General features: G+C 44.1%; 1 protein-coding gene and 1 pseudogene across 7 annotated transcripts; one reads left to right on the top strand and one right to left on the bottom strand.

Moving 5' to 3' along the window:
- Nucleotides 1-6051: 6051 nt before the first annotated feature.
- LOC108171724 (probable dolichyl-diphosphooligosaccharide--protein glycosyltransferase subunit 3B) lies at nucleotides 6052-8039 on the bottom strand (annotated as a pseudogene).
- A 4129-nt stretch (nucleotides 8040-12168) lies between these two features.
- On the top strand, nucleotides 12169-16114 carry LOC103409267 (F-box/FBD/LRR-repeat protein At5g22700-like). 7 transcript variants are annotated; one of them, XR_011578505.1, is made up of 7 exons: nucleotides 12169-12870; nucleotides 13089-13235; nucleotides 13528-14583; nucleotides 14667-14810; nucleotides 15328-15473; nucleotides 15587-15658; nucleotides 15784-15845. XR_011578505.1 is itself a non-coding variant. In XM_070817805.1 (6 exons), the coding sequence occupies exons 2-6, from the start codon at nucleotides 13191-13193 to the stop codon at nucleotides 15853-15855; spliced, it is 1389 nt and encodes a 462-aa protein (XP_070673906.1). In that variant the 5' UTR covers nucleotides 12169-12870; nucleotides 13089-13190; the 3' UTR covers nucleotides 15856-16114. The 7 variants fall into 7 exon arrangements, 6 of the variants coding, with proteins under 6 accessions (XP_070673906.1, XP_070673908.1, XP_070673905.1 ...); XM_070817805.1 differs by lacking the exon at nucleotides 15328-15473 and having other exon boundaries at nucleotides 15784-16114; XM_070817807.1 differs by lacking the exon at nucleotides 15784-15845 and having other exon boundaries at nucleotides 15587-15720.
- Nucleotides 16115-16135: the final 21 nt, after the last annotated feature.

Below are 16135 nucleotides of genomic sequence, written 5' to 3'. Positions count from 1 at the left end.
GAATTGAATTGTTGATGGGTTGGAATGAAGAGGAGTTAGAATTGAATTCTTGTTGAACTTGTAAATAGATCTATTTGAGATATATCGGATTACAATAAATTTCTATAAAAATATTCACCGAATAACTGATGTTAAAATGGGAAAAAGGAAGAAAACCCAAGGTTCTAAAAAACGCTAGGCGCTAGTCGGGCGGCGGGCTAGCGCCTAGCGCCTAGGCGGCTAGGCGGGCGCCTAGGCGGCCTAGGCGGATTTAGGTAAATTTTTTGTATATCTTGTAAATAAGTGCATATTGACACCTAAAAAAAAACTATACTTGTATGGATAATAAAATAATGATAAAATGCAAATTAGGTACACTATTTCCATAGTATTGGATGAACTTGTAGTAAATTCATCATTTGCAAATTAGATACACCATTTCCATAAGTATACCACCATGAAACTGTGAACACGGAAAATTCCTGAAACGAAAGAGACAAGAACAACGTGCACAAACAAATATTTGTATTTTGATGATTTTGGGTTACAATCTCTCTCTATTTTGATCCTCTGATTCGATCTCCGTAAGGTGTTGATTTGTGGATATTTCATTGATCCAAGGGCCGTCGAGGCTTGATCTTGGATGAACTGTTGGAAGTTTCTTCAAAGGGCCGTGGGCTTGATCTTTGAAGGTGGATTTGAGTGGATCTTCAAAGGGGCTTTTGGGCTTGATCTTTGAAGAACAGTGACAAACGGATCTCCAAGGGCTTTTGGGCTTGATCTTGAAGAACAGTGATGAACAGATCTTCAAGGGCTTTTGGGCTTGATCTTGAAGAACGGTGACGAACGGATCTCCAAGGGCTTTTGGGCTTGATCTTGAAGAACGGTTGGATGTGTGGATTTGTCGACGTTGTTGATCCAAATGGCCGTTGGGGCTTGATCTTGGATGAACGGATGATGAACGATTGTGCTTTCTTCAAGGGCCGTCGGGGCTTGATCTTGAATTGGTGGATGGTTGATCCAAGGGCCGTCGGGGCTTGATCTTGGAAGAACGAAGAACGAAGAACGAAGAACACTTTCTTCAAGGGCCGTCGGGGCTTGATCTTGAAGGTGGACGATTGTTGATCCAAGGGCCGTCGGGCTTGATCTTGGAAGACCGATGAACGAAGAACGCTTTCTTGATTCTTCGGGAACCTGAATGCTTGAGAGCTTCGGAGTTTCAGACCTTCAGAGCTTCAAGAGTTTTGCCTAATGATTTTGGTTCTTCCCAAATGAATGAAATGGGCTTGTATTTATAGAATTTTCCAAGGCCTAATTTTGAATATAATATCCCAGATGAAATAAGTCGTTTCTGCCAAGTGTTGACACGTGTCCTATTTGATGACTTTTCCAACTCATTTCAATTTTCGTTGAGTCACACGCTACGTGTAAAATTTATGTAATACATGAGCGTTGACATTTTGATTTATCGGTCAACATTTATTTACCGAAATTTCGATGTCTACAAATGCCCCCACTTCAAGGCACGTCGTATACATGTGCTTGTCACGTGTAGGAGATGCGTTTTGAAGTCCCTTACTGTAGATGTTGATCCAAGGGCCGTCGAGGCTTGATCTTGAATTGGGTTGGAGATTTCTTCAAGGGCCGTTGAAGCTTGATCTTGAATTGGGCTTGAGATTTCTTCAAGGCCCGTTGAGGCTTGTTCTTGAACTTTTGTTTGAAATTTCTTTAAGGGCCGTCGAGGCTTGATCTTGAAGGTTGAAATTGGACCACAAGGAGCTTCATGTGGTAGATGATCTTTGGCTTTGGTAGTGGGTGAATCGGCACGTATTTTGTTGCGCTTGTTGACTTTCCACAGCTTTGATCTTGAACTGGGTTGAAGGATTTTCTGGATTCCTTCAATTGTTGATTTTCCACAGCTTATTCTTGAACTAGGTTTTGATTCAAGGGTGGTAGACACTTAATCTTGAATCGGACTTGTGATTTCTTCCAGGGCCGTCGATGCTTGATTTTGAATTTGGCTGGAAGTTTCTTCAAGGGCCGTTAATGCTTGATTCTTGAAAGCTGACTCGAACACATGGCAAGCAGGCACGAGGTGAAGGTGACGACTTGTTGCTTTGTTCAATCTTTCTAATTCACACCTGAGCAGTTTGGTCAACGGTATGATCTTCAAGATTGATGGGCTCTTCTTCCAGTTGGTGACTTGGTCTTTAAGGATTTGATTCAAGGGTGGTGAATCGGCACGTGCAGCCCACAACGCCTAGTAAGTCGACCCAAGAATTTGAGGGTCAAAACGAGTTCACCGTCCTCAGGCAGATGCGGCATCTTCTCGAGTTCTTCATCTCAGACTCTTTCTGCTGAGTTGACTGTGCATGCTGCATTCTTCTCTGCTTGTTTCTTCAGGCAGATGTGGCAGCTTCTCGAGTTCTTCATCTCAGACTCTTTATGCTGAGTTGACTGTGCATGCTGCATTCTTCTCTGCTTGTTTCTTCAGGCAGATGTGGCAGCTTCTCGAGTTCCTCAGTTCGGACTCCTTCTGCTGAGTTGACCGTGCAGACCGCATTCTTCTCTGCTTGTTCCTTTTGCCCTTTGTCTCCACATGCTGCAAGGTATCATTTTCACTTGCCTTATCTGTTCTCCAGGCAGATGTAGCAGCTTCTTTGGAAGTACAGCAGCAATGGGAGGGGGGGTACTTGAGAGCAGTGCCAGGTAGGCAATCAGGGAAGGGTTTCAAGCAGTCGGTTCCTTACCCGAGTTTGAGTGGAGGTTCCGGCATATTGTTTTCTTTATCCTTGTCTTTGTAAGTAAGAACAAGGACAAAGGAAAGGACAGGGAGAATGCATGATATGAGATACTCTTGCTTTCTACCCTAGTGATATGAGATACTTTTGCTTTGGTGTCATTTGTTTGCCGAGGTACCCCAAGGAATAAGGAACACTGAATGACTCGAAAGGCTTCGTTGAGAAAGCATATTTGGAGATGAAGAAAGACTCTGTATGTTTGCCTTGCTATGGAAGGTGAAGGTGGACAGTTATAGGAGGTCCCTTAATACCTGTAGAGGTACTATTCTTTCACTTGTGTCGGCAACTAACGCGTGATTGAACAGTAAACTTTCACGTGCTTTCTCCTTCACTGAAAATCTTCGACAAATTGCCCGCGATTTGCGCAAAGTTGAGTGCGCATATGACAGGTGATGACGCGGCTGAAAATGACTGGCGCCTCTTCGATATCTGGGATTGGCGCTTCGACAAATTACCCGTGATTTCCGCAAAGCTGAGTTTGCATGTGATGGGTGCGACGCGTCTGGAAAAGACTGACGCCTCTTTGATATCTGGGATTGGCGCTTTAACAAATTGCCCGTGATTTCCGCAAAGCTGAGTGTGCATGTGACAGGTGTTGACGAGGCTGAAATGACTGGCGCCTCTTCGATATCTGGGATCGGCGCTTCGACAAATTGCCCGTGATTTCCGCAAAGCTGAGTTTGCGCGTGACGGGTGCTGACGAGGCTGAAAAAGACTGGCGCCTCTTTGATATCTGGGATTGGCGCTTTAACAAATTGCCCGTGATTTCCGCAAAGCTGAGTGTGCATGTGACAGGTGTTGACGCGGCTGAAAAAGACTGGCGCCTCTTCGATAACTGGGATCGGTGCTTCGACAAATTGCTCGTGATTTTCGCAAAGCTGAGTTTGCGTGTGACGGGTGCCGATGCGTCTGGAAAAGCAAGATGCTTCTCCGATTTCTGAGCTTGCCTCTTCGATTTTTGAATGGCCTCTTCGAATTCTGAGCTCGCCTCTTCGATCTCTGAAATCCCGTCGAGTGCTGATTTTTTATAGAGGCACGCTGTTCGTTTCAAAGCACACTTGAATTTTACTTGTGAAAACTCCCTTCTTGCACTTCTAAGATCTTGATTCGTCCGACCTCTTCTTTCTTCAACACTTTGAAAATGTCAGGACCCTCCGATCGTCGTTTTGACTTGAATCTTGGTGAAGAGGCAGTCCCGCCTTCTCCAGACAACATATGGCGCCCATCCTTCATATCCCCTACTGGTCCTCTTACGGTTGGGGATTCGGTGGTGAAGAATGATATGACCGCTGCGGTGGTGGCCCGAAACCTTGTCACTCCCAGAGATAACAGACTACTTTCCAAACGGTCTGATGAGTTGGCTGTTAAGGATTCTCTGGCTCTCAGTGTGCAGTGTGCAGGTTCTGTGTCCAACATGGCCCAACGCCTATTTGCTCGAACCCGTCAAGTTGAATCGTTGGCGGCTGAAGTGATGAGTCTCAAATAGGAGATTAGGGGGCTCAAGCATGAGAATAAACAGTTGCACAAGCTCGCACACAACTATGCCATAAACATGAAGAGGAAAATTGACCAAATGCAGGAATCTGATGGTCAGACTTTACTTGATCATCGGAGGTTTGTGGGTTTGTTCCAACAACATTTGCCTTCGTCTTCTGGGGCTGTACCGCGTAGTGAAGCTCCAAATGATCAACCTCCGGCTTCTCTTCTTCCTGGAGTTTCGCCGAGTGGTGAGGCTTCAAACAATCAACCTCCAGCGCTTCTCATTTCTGGAGCTCTGCCGAGTGGTGAGGTGGCACCTAATCGTCCTTGAAGATCCCCTCTTGTAAATTTGATTTGATTTTTTATTATTATTTTTTTTTTTGTATGTACAATGCAATTTTATGTAATTTTTCCAGATGAATAAATAAAAAATAGATTTTATTTCTCTCAATGCATTTGTTTTTTTTTTTTTTTATATATATTTTTTTATATTTTTTTTGTATATATACATATATTATATATATATATATATATATATATATATTTTCACGTGGACTGATCCACCATTTCCTTTTTTTTTTTTTTTTTTTTTTTTTTTTAATTAATTAATTAATTAATTTTATATGCTTTTCAGATGCAGCACCACCTTCCTTTCCCTATATGGTGCCAGACGCACCATGTTCCCTCATCATCATTTTTATTATTTTATTATTTTTTTTTCTTTAATCATGGTGCAGTGTTCCACCATCTCATTTTTTTTAATATTTTTTTTTTTTGTATAAATTTTGATGATGGGATGGGGAATTTGCAGGGAGGACGAAGACGACGTAGAGCTGGAGTCGAGGCTTCATGACCGGCTAGTCGTTTGACGGCGGTTATTGAAGTTCTTCGCCGTTGCTGTTTGCCACTGCCACTACACAACCATTGCACCGCCACTGCATTCTTGTTGCCCTGCACCGCCGCCATTGCACAGCGACTACACAACCATTGCACTGCCGTTGCTGTTTTCTTGCGAAGATGAGGACACACCGTTGCCTAAGGACGAGCCGAGATGTTTTTTTGCCATGCAGAGGGTGACTCCTGGATCCTGCACAGAGCTTAGACAGCAGCAGCTGTAGCAGGCGGGTGGGGACGTTCAAGCGAACCAGTCGTCGCTGCCGCCGTCACGAGGACCCAACCGTCGCTGCTGCGGTAGTTGCCGACGATTCGATCTTCCATTCATAGCCTCAACTCCGTCACGGAGGAGGACGTCGCCGCCGCTAATGAAAACCACCAAGTGTTCATAGCCTTAACACTTGTTCCTTCGCTGCAACTTTAGGCTTCGCCGGAGCTGCTGCTTTCTTCTTCTCATCTCCTTTGAGAGTCTGACCAAAGCTAGAAGCAGCCGCGGACGACTTCTTAACTCCGGCGCTGGGCGAGGTCATTACGACGAAGATAGCAGAGACGGTTGCTACTGCAATTGGTGGAGGCGTTGACGGGCAGCGCATAAGCTGTTGTAGGTGCTTGGTGCAGACCCATTTGAGGTGAGCCTGCTGCACCCAGTTTGACGTTCAAGCCCGAGGGGAATGTATAAGCAACATGTTTATTGTGTAAGGATGAACCATTCCACGATGCTTCCCCACCAAGCACGTGGCTACATCTCGGTCCACTTGAAATTTCTGACAATCTGGCTTCGTCTGAGCATAATGTACTTTGAGGTACAAGTTTGTTTGTGTGGTCATCGGATGCAGGGTTGCTTTGAACCCTCTGTTCCCTCTCACGGACTGAAAACGGTTGCATCCTCCATGTCTCATTTTCTCCCATCCATCCTGGACCAAACTTGATTCCAACAGGCAAAACACTTGCAATTTTCTTTGAAGCAACCTTCCAACCAACAGGTCCAAGATTTGCAGCAAAACGAGCTAGACTCCTTGCATAACCATGCTCAAATTGTAGACCTACCGCCACAAGTTGCTTCCACTTTCCTTCACAACCAGAAAACATTGATAGCTCATCACCCAAAAGCCAGAGCTTGTGTATAAGTGTCACGTCTGTTCTCATCTACTGTAAAATGTTTCTTTCCATACTTTAGATCACTCCTCAATACAGAAGCTGGAAATTCATTCTCCCAGCCAGGCAACCAACTAGCACCAGTTTCACCACTAAGAGACCCATGGGGGCCTATATTTAATGCATCAGAAGACCTGAACTTATGGGGAGCAGGCCGTCTTAGATTGTATGTGCCGGACAAGCTAGGATTCTCTCCTCCAGAAGCAAGAGTAGTTTCTGATACAAATTGAGGACCTACACGATCAAGTGGAGAGCCTTCGATTGATTTTTTTATGCTCTTGCCAGGTGGCCTGCCTCTCCTCGCAATTTTTGGTTTCGGATCACCATCTTCGTTTACTTGCCTCAAATTTTCGAAGTCCTTTTTTTGCAAGCTCTTGTATAGATCGTGCCTTTATAGAAGCTCAATTCGCGAATTGACATCCTCATCCTCCCCGAGCTCAGTTCCAGCTCGTAGGCCAGAAAGCATGCACCCCGTAACCCGTCTTCCAGTTATCCAATTGGATCACCTTCTTCACCGCGAAGAACAAAACAAACAGTGCAATAATCATCACAATGCGCTGGACCTTGACACTGCGAACCGTAACAAGCACGCGGGTGAGGAATGCCAGCAACAACCCGACAATGGTGTACAAGAATCCGACAGCGAACCCCTCTGTTCCGAGCTGCATTCCGGAGCCCTGGTAAAAAAAATATGAGCTTGGAAGGATCCTCCCTATCAACCAAAGACATGGGCATGTTCCTAATGATGTTATGCATTGCTCCCGATACGCTGAAGAAGTAAACAAAAAACCGACCCCGCTAGCCAAATCCTCAGATCGTGAAGCAATGTCTTGCCACTGTAAACCTTCTTCGCAATGAACGGCATGCAGATCAGCCAGGCAATGGTGACGAACATAATCTGGTTCTTGGACAGCATCGGAGGCCGATGGATCGGACCCACGACGAGTTTGGTCTTGGACTGGATGAACTCAGACATTGACTCGGCCAATCGGGAGAAATCGCCCTGGTCCATCTGCGGCGACTCCTTCAGGCCGTGGGTGGGGATGACGGGTCCTGATTGTTCTCGATGAAGGAGGAGGCGACGACGGCGAACTCTTTGCGGAGCTCCTTGAGGTGAAGCTCCGACTTTTCGTGGAGCTTCGCAGCATCGAAGAAGACGAGGACCCAGTAGGGTCGCGGGGTTTTGACGGCGGTGAGGAATTTGGCGAGGGAGCGGTCGTCGAGGCGGATCACCCCAGAACTGGATCGGGATTGGAGGGAGAGGAGTTCGCTTGGTTCAGAATTTGAGGCTTTTGTTCGAATCCAAAGAAATCGTTGCTAACTTGAGGCTTCGAATCGAACTCGAACGGACTTTGAGATCTCAAACTTGTGGATTTTGGAGTTTGTGAGGTCGATTACTTGGGGTTTGGGTTCGAAGTCGAAGAAATCAGCGGAGTTAAAGTTGAAGATGTCAGTTGAATCCAAGTAATCGGATATTTCAATGGAGGATTCAAAGGTGGAAGAGGATTTGGAGCAGAACGAATCCGATTGGGCTCTGGAGAGGTCGGAATTGACCTCGGGACTCCATTGGTTTTGGGGGAAGCTGAATTTGGACAATAGGCTTGGGCCTGTGAAATGAAGGGAGCTTGCTTTGTAGCTGAAGTCTGAGCAGGCATTGGACTTGACTGCAGATTGGGCTTGTGGCTTGTGGCTTGAGCCTTTTGCTGCTGCTGGGCCGAGACACTCGTACATATATTTTTTTTTCTTTTTTTTTTCTTTTTTTTTTTATAAATACATAATAACATATGTATTTATTTATTTTTTTTGTAATAAAATTGACTTTTTTTTTTTTTTTGTAATGACATTGACTTTCTTTAATAAAATTTATTTATTTATTTATATTTTGATGTGACTGAACTCGAAATTGAATGCTCGAGTTGCCTACGTACCCTTCCAAACAAAGAGATCAAGTCAAAACGTAGTTCAAAATACATTTTTTTTTCTTGGTATTTTCTTTTTGTGCTGTTTGCAGTTTAACTCATGCAGGCAAGGAGTGTGTTGTGTCGCCTTTTAAACTCGTGCAAACCAGGAGTGTTTGGTGCCGTGGAGCAGTTTCAGCTCGTGCCAGCAAGGAACGTTGGTGTTGCCTTTTATGCTCGTGCAGACCAGGAGCTTAGTGCCATGCAGTTTAGACTCGTGCGAACAAGGAGCATTTGGTGCCGTGTTGCAGTTTCAGCTCGTGCAGGCAAGGAGCGTTGGTGTTGCCTTTTATGCTCGTGCAGACCAGGAGCGTTGATGTCGCCTTTTATGCTCGTGCGGATCAGGAGCGTTGTGCCATGCAGTTTAGGCTCGTGCAGGCGAGGAGCCTCGTTTCCTACAGTTTAGGCTCATGCGGACAAGGAGCTTTGTGCCATGCAGTTTAGACTCGTGCGGGCGAGGAGAATTTGTGAATTTTGTCAAGCAATTTTGGAGAGGCGTTCCTCACAATCTTCATAGCAAGGAGCCTTGACCGAGTGATTGAAGAAGTCTTCGGGAAAGAAATCGCGCATTGTGATGGCAATGGACGATCTTTGTGTCGCAATTTCATCATCTTCAACACGTTCATGTTGCTTTGAAGGTTGACAAGAACTGCTTTGCCCCCTTTCCGATTGGCGAACTTGTGGAGGAGACGTATGCTTCTTGTGCAATTTCTTAGGATTGACTTGAGTCCATCCTTCAACTTTGCTTGTCTTGGAGGATGCCCCCAGCGGTTGAGGTGAAAACTTTGAGTCGGAAGAGCCAGAAGTGAAGGTGGTATAGTTTGACTTCGCCACTTCGTCAAGATCTAGCTCGATGATTCCTTTCTGAGCCAGCTTCATGATGAGATCTTTCAGCACGAAACATTTTTCTGTCGGATGACTGATGAAGCGGTGGAATTTACAGTATCTTGGACTGTCGGTATGATTTATCTCTTCCGGCCGTCTGCACTCAGGCAAACTGATCACCTTCTTGTCCAACAGGTCATCCAGCATGGCAACCACATCAGAGTCGGGGAATGGATAAGTCTTCTCCTCAAGCTCCTTCAAAGTGCGTCTACGCATCTCTTGATCATGAAAAGCTTCGTTTTGAATCGCCTTGCCTCGTGTAGGGATTTTGACGGGAGCTGTGTTGACTGTCATTGCTTCTTTGGTGGATTTCCACGTAGCCTTCTCCACCTTTGGCCCAAGAACTTTGTCGTTCTTGTAGTCGGCGATCGGTTCCTTCTTCCCATGATGGGCGATGCTCAACTCCATGTCATGGGCGCGAGTGGCCAATTCCTCGAAAGTCCGTGGTTTAATGCCTTGAAGGATGTATTGCAAACCCCATTGCATGCCTTGGATGCACATCTCGATTGAAGAGGTTTCCGAGAGCCTGTCTTTACAGTCGAGGCTTAGAGTGCGCCATCTGTTGATGTAGTCAATGACTGGCTCGTCCTTCCACTGCTTTGTGCTCGTTAGCTCTAGCATGCTCACAGTGCGGCGGGTGCTGTAGAAGCGGTTGAGGAATTCCCGCTCTAATTGCTCCCAGCTGTTGATGGACTCAGGCTCTAGGTCCGTGTACCACTCAAAGGCATTTCCTTTCAGCGAGCGCACAAACTGCTTGGCGAGGTAGTCCCCTTCGGTTCCTGTGTTGTTGCAGGTTTCAACGAAGTGGGCAACGTGCTGTTTCGGGTTTCCCTTTCCATCAAATTGCATGAACTTTGGTGGTTGATAACCCCTCGGCATCCTTAAGGCGTCGATCTTCTTTGAATACGGCTTTGAGTACAACCCGGAGGTATATGAGCTCCCTTCGTACTGTGCCTTGATGGTGATGGTGATCATCTCTTGCAGCTGCTGGATAGAAAGAGATCCCATGAGTGCCGCTGCTTGGTCTGGTTTCGGCTTCCCATCGATTTTCTTCACCGGGGGTTCTTCGTCTCCGCCAGCTCCTCCCTTTAGTGGATCATTCTCTGGGTCGGGTTTCTCGCTGTCATGCGCCTCCAGTCGGTTGACTAATGCCGCGATTTGCAAGTCTTTTTCTTCCACAGTTCGAGTTAGTCTTGCGATTGCTTCATTAATTTGAGCAAGCTGTTCCTCGACTGAAGTTGCTCCAGCGGTCATGACTTGCATGGCTGAACTGCCGCTTGAATCGTCATCGGAGAGCATGGATTCGGAGTATTCCCTTGGTCTTTCCCCCCTTGGTGCCCTTAGTGAGGCTAAGGTGATCATAGGCTCGTGCCTGGGGTACTCTCGTTCCCCTGGCAGAGTTGATGCAGAGGTGAAAGAGGTGGCAGAAGTAGATTTTGCTTTGCTTCGAGTCGTGATACCCAACGTGACACCACTTGCGACGAGGGCGCCTTTGTTCTTTGCGCTGGTTATGGGAACAGCTTGAGCCTTCCTTGAAGCCATTAATTTTGGAAGTGTGCTCGAATTTCTTGAACGGAGAAAGAGATTAGAGGTAGAGATTATCCCACCGGGCGTGCCAATTTGTGAACACGGAAAATTCCTGAAACGAAAGAGACAAGAACAACGTGCACAAACAAATATTTGTATTTTGATGATTTTGGGTTACAATCTCTCTCTATTTTGATCCTCTGATTCGATCTCCGTAAGGTGTTGATTTGTGGATATTTCATTGATCCAAGGGCCGTCGAGGCTTGATCTTGGATGAACTGTTGGAAGTTTCTTCAAAGGGCCGTGGGCTTGATCTTTGAAGGTGGATTTGAGTGGATCTTCAAAGGGGCTTTTGGGCTTGATCTTTGAAGAACAGTGACAAACGGATCTCCAAGGGCTTTTGGGCTTGATCTTGAAGAACAGTGATGAACAGATCTTCAAGGGCTTTTGGGCTTGATCTTGAAGAACGGTGACGAACGGATCTCCAAGGGCTTTTGGGCTTGATCTTGAAGAACGGTTGGATGTGTGGATTTGTCGACGTTGTTGATCCAAATGGCCGTTGGGGCTTGATCTTGGATGAACGGATGATGAACGATTGTGCTTTCTTCAAGGGCCGTCGGGGCTTGATCTTGAATTGGTGGATGGTTGATCCAAGGGCCGTCGGGGCTTGATCTTGGAAGAACGAAGAACGAAGAACGAAGAACACTTTCTTCAAGGGCCGTCGGGGCTTGATCTTGAAGGTGGACGATTGTTGATCCAAGGGCCGTCGGGCTTGATCTTGGAAGACCGATGAACGAAGAACGCTTTCTTGATTCTTCGGGAACCTGAATGCTTGAGAGCTTCGGAGTTTCAGACCTTCAGAGCTTCAAGAGTTTTGCCTAATGATTTTGGTTCTTCCCAAATGAATGAAATGGGCTTGTATTTATAGAATTTTCCAAGGCCTAATTTTGAATATAATATCCCAGATGAAATAAGTCGTTTCTGCCAAGTGTTGACACGTGTCCTATTTGATGACTTTTCCAACTCATTTCAATTTTCGTTGAGTCACACGCTACGTGTAAAATTTATGTAATACATGAGCGTTGACATTTTGATTTATCGGTCAACATTTATTTACCGAAATTTCGATGTCTACAGAAACCAAAAAAGAAAAAAACACGCAATTAATAAAAAATAAAAAATAAAAAATAAAAAAACCTCCTAGGACCGCCTAGGACCGCCTAGGGCCGCCTAGGACCGCCTAGCCCGCCTAACCCACCTAGCCGCCTAGCCCGCCTAGACCGCCTAGGCGCCGCCTAGCCCGCCTAGACCGCCGCCTAGGCCCAACCCGATTTTTCCTCCCGATTTGCCCAAAATCACCTCGGTTGGTGCCTAGGCCGTTTTTTAGAACACTGAGAAAACCAAAGAAAAAAAAGAATTAATCCTCATTGCACCGACAAAATTAAAGAACAAAACATAAAAAAGGAAGGAAAAAAACCCAGATTTCTCTCAAAGTTGTGTTATCCTTTCTTCATCATCATCCCCGCGCATCAAATCTCACCCTCTCTGTCGAACCCATTTCCTTATTTCTTAATCTCCCAAAACCCATATGTATTCTCCGAACCAAAATCAATTTGTAAGAAACAAACAAATCAACCAATTTCATAAGAGAGGGAATAGAGAGCAAACAGAGAAAGGGAGCGGAAAAAAGGACGAAGAAGAATGAAGGATAGCAGATGAATTCGAAAGGAGGAAGAAGAACAAAGAACAGCATATGGAGTTCGTTCTGGATAGAGGAGAGAACGGAGAAGGCACATATTTATTTGAGAGTGAAGAGACAACGTGATTAAATTTTTCTGGGCTTTTGAGTTTTGAACCTGCTAAATTATCCTTAGCTTTTGGAGTGTATTATTTAGCAGGTGTGAGCCGGAATAAAAAGTGGGCCCGTGATCTATAATCGGCCAGCTAATTAATTCAAAACTGCACCAAACTCCTGTCTCGCACTATTAATCCTATCCGGAGTCTAATACGGTGTACCAAACGAGGCCTAAAAAGTTCTATCATCTTCGTTCCATCTTCTCTGCCGCTTGCCTCCTTCCTCCTCATCCTCTCCCGCAGCAGCTGCATCTCCAGGTTCGATCTTGATCTTCTCCCGTAGCCGCTGTATCTCCAGGTTCGATCTTGATCTTCTCCCGTAGTCGCTGCATCTCCAGGTTCGATCTCAATCTCTATAGATCTTTAATTTTGCTTTTTGGATTGGGTTTTACTTTTTCGTTTTCTTGATTTTTTCCATGGAAATTTTCAATTTTCTGGGAAAATAGGATGATTATGAGAAAATAAGTTAGTTTTCTTGGTTTCTCTGGTTTAACTTGTGCTTGGGAATTGTATTTGATTAGTGGTATGTTTGTGTTTTGGTTGTAAATCTACACAGAGTAAATGACCTAAGAGTTCAAACTTAAACTCAACGTCCATTCTTTACGGTTACATTAGCAAGAGGACACCCCGCCCCTCACACCCTCACATCATCAATTCGATGAAGAAAAGAGTTCGGCCCAACTTTCAATTTGTCCAGTTCAAGGTAAAATTCAATGGTTTTAGCAGTAGAAATTTCAAAGTTTGAATCTTTTTCTCCCACCCTCCCTCCTAAATATCTAATGTTGATTTGTTCAAAATTTGCTTCATTTTTTCCACCTAATGTAATATAGTGTCGTCGTTATTCTAAATATGCGTTTGTTTTTTCTTCTGTAATTAAAATTTTAATTATGATAACTTAAAGGAGTCGTGACATTAAGGCATAAAATTCAACTAAGCTTTAATTTTTTGTTCTTAATTTGTTCCTCTTTTGTTTTCGGGGTTAAACCATGTATTAGAAGGCGTATCTGTTCAACTTGGAAGCCCGACGTCAGACAGAAACGGGGAAAAAGAACTTGGGAAAGAATGGGAGAAATAGGGGTACTGATTACAACTTGGTGGACCGAATCAGTTGGTTGCCAGATGAAGTTCTTGTTAGTATATTGTCTCGCTTGCCACTAAAGGAAGCAGCAGCTACTAGTATCCTTTCTAGGCAATGGCGGTATGTGTGGGTGTCAACTATGACTCTCGTCTTTGATTCTGAATTTGATATTTACCCCTTTCACCGCTTCTATGAAATTAAACCAGAACTAAGAGACCAGGAAACACGTAGATACGTTGATTGGGTAAATCATGTGGTGGAACATCATACAGGAACAACAATTGAACGATTTAGGGCTTGCTTCCATTTGGATTATCGTTACTCAAGCTCCATAGATAAATGGATTCATATTGCAAGGAAAAAGCAAGTTCAAATACTTGAGCTGGATTTCCATGTGCGTGCTAGGGAAAATTACTATACATTTTCGGAGGAACTTTTAGGTATCAATCAAGTTTCTGCTTCAAAGCTCAAGCACTCATATCCTGAAATTCCAAGTGTACGCTTTTGTGGATACAATACTGGATTTAAATTCCTCAAAGCTCTTTGTGTCTGCAAGGTTTCTGTGAGTCAAGAAATTCTCGAGTACTTCTTGTCTAATTGCCCCCTTCTTGAGCGATTAACAGTGCGCTACACTACAAAAAATTTGGTCAATTTAAGAGTTGTTGGCCCCTCAATTGCCTTGAAGTATCTGGTGATAGAATCTTGTCCAGGCCTCCACAGCATTGAGATTTCTGGTGTAAACCTTGTTTCATTTTCCTATTGTGGAACTGCTATAAACCTGCTTCTCAGCAAAGTACCTTTTCTTCTTGAGGTATCCATTTCTGAAGAGCCCGTTAAAAATTCCAGCGATCATCGACATAGGGTATGGGGTATACATTATTTGGTATCCCATAGATCCATAGTGCTTCCTTTCACCCAACTTTCTTGCTGTCTTGCTCAACTAGAGATTCTCGAGGTGGATATTGTTGGAGCGGTTAGTATTTGTAATTATAATGTATTGGTTTTCTTTCCTTCTTGTTGGATCACGTGGTTTCTTACTCCTTGTTTGGCTTTCAGGTCTACAATGACAGCAACACATTTCCTATATTAGCAAATCTCAAGCATTTGAAGTTATTGATTGGAGCAAATTATTATCGGGATCTTGATCACTTATCTTCCTTCATGAAGGCATGTCCTTACTTGAAGAGACTTGTGCTGAAGGTATGTGTTCACACCTAGTATGGATAGAATGGTAAAACCTTGTATTTTATGTGCATTTTCATCCCTTTTTTTTCCATCTCCCGTGCATTGCATCACCAATTTTGATTATGAGGAAAGCATAGAGAAAGTTAGATTTTTCCTTATGATTGGTAAAAAGGAAAATGCTAGACACCAACGTAAAAAGTACATTTTTTTTAAAAGTTCAAAAGAATTGCGGGATCTTTTGCTAGATTGGATGCATTTGTTACTTATTCATAGTCCGGCATGTACATAAAGTGAATTTTCGACCACCAACTTATGTGGGTATGTTGCATTTGCATTGAATAAACAAGTTCCATAGTGGACTTAAAACATAACAAAATAAACTTTGCTGCATCAGTTGGTGTACAAAAGTTGTTGTGCCTTGTGCAATCATATGTAAGGAAGTTGTGAATGTGAATTTCACTTCCACGTCGTATGGTGTATTTTGATGTAAAAGTTTTGTAGTTGTGTATAATTGTGGTTTGATTGGGAGGAGGTTTATAATGCTGGTATGGTTGGGAGGAGGTGTATAACGGTTGCAGTGGCAAGTGATGGGTTGGGGTGCCAAGGAGCTAAGGTTTTTCTCAAGAGAGAGAGGGTGTGAAACATGAGAAGGGTATATGACCTCAATAACTAACTAGGGTAATACGGGAATTGAGAGAATACATGAAGCAACTTTTTTACTAAGCTTTAAACTGAAGCAACTTTCCTTGTTCTCATTGGTGTACACTTGGTTGTTGTTTTCCTTGGTGCAGGTGAACAGGCCAACATGTGGGGAGAGGAAAGAAATAGCGAAAGTTGCTAAATGCCCCCATAATTACCTCAAGGTAGTTGAGATAGTGGGGTACCGTGCTCATGCATGTGTCATTCAACATGTCATGTTCCTAATGGAGAGTATTGTTGAATTGGAAAAAATTGTTATTGATCCTGTCCGGCATTGGTGTTGGCCTAGGGGAACGGATGGGGGAAGGGAAGAACCCGATCTGGAAGCGAAAGCAAGAGAACATGCTATGCAACACCTTAAACAAAGAGTGCCATCGACGGTTGAATTTGTATGCCTATAGTAAGTGTTGTGCTTAAATTATTAAGAGATTGTGAGTAGAAAAATTCATTCGAGACATAGTTTGCGTTATTCGGTTAGCTACATTTTACGATTTCTAAGTTAGGTGATATTCAAAAGGGGCGATGGGGTTATTCGCATTACACCTTCACTCTGAAATTGTATGAATTATGCCTTGCATATATTTAAAAGTAGAACTAATAGATATAAAACTATACTGCAATATCTGTCGACGTGCTAGACT

This window comes from Malus domestica, chromosome 02, assembly GCF_042453785.1.
Source record: "Malus domestica chromosome 02, GDT2T_hap1".
Lineage (NCBI taxonomy): Eukaryota > Viridiplantae > Streptophyta > Magnoliopsida > Rosales > Rosaceae > Malus > Malus domestica.
The sequence above is the reverse complement of the archived record's forward strand: the minus strand, read 5'-3'. Positions and strand labels throughout refer to the sequence as shown.

What these genes read in the sequence shown, in the direction of transcription:
- LOC103409267 (XM_070817804.1), top strand. Translation starts at nt 13,191, where the DNA reads ATGAAGAAAAGAGTTCGGCCCAACTTTCAATTTGTCCAGTTCAAG. An exon ending in AGGTGGATATTGTTGGAGCG is followed by an intron (nt 14,584 to 14,666) that starts GTTAGTATTTGT and finishes TTTGGCTTTCAG; the next exon opens with GTCTACAATGACAGCAACAC. An exon ending in TGAAGAGACTTGTGCTGAAG is followed by an intron (nt 14,811 to 15,586) that starts GTATGTGTTCAC and finishes TCCTTGGTGCAG; the next exon opens with GTGAACAGGCCAACATGTGG.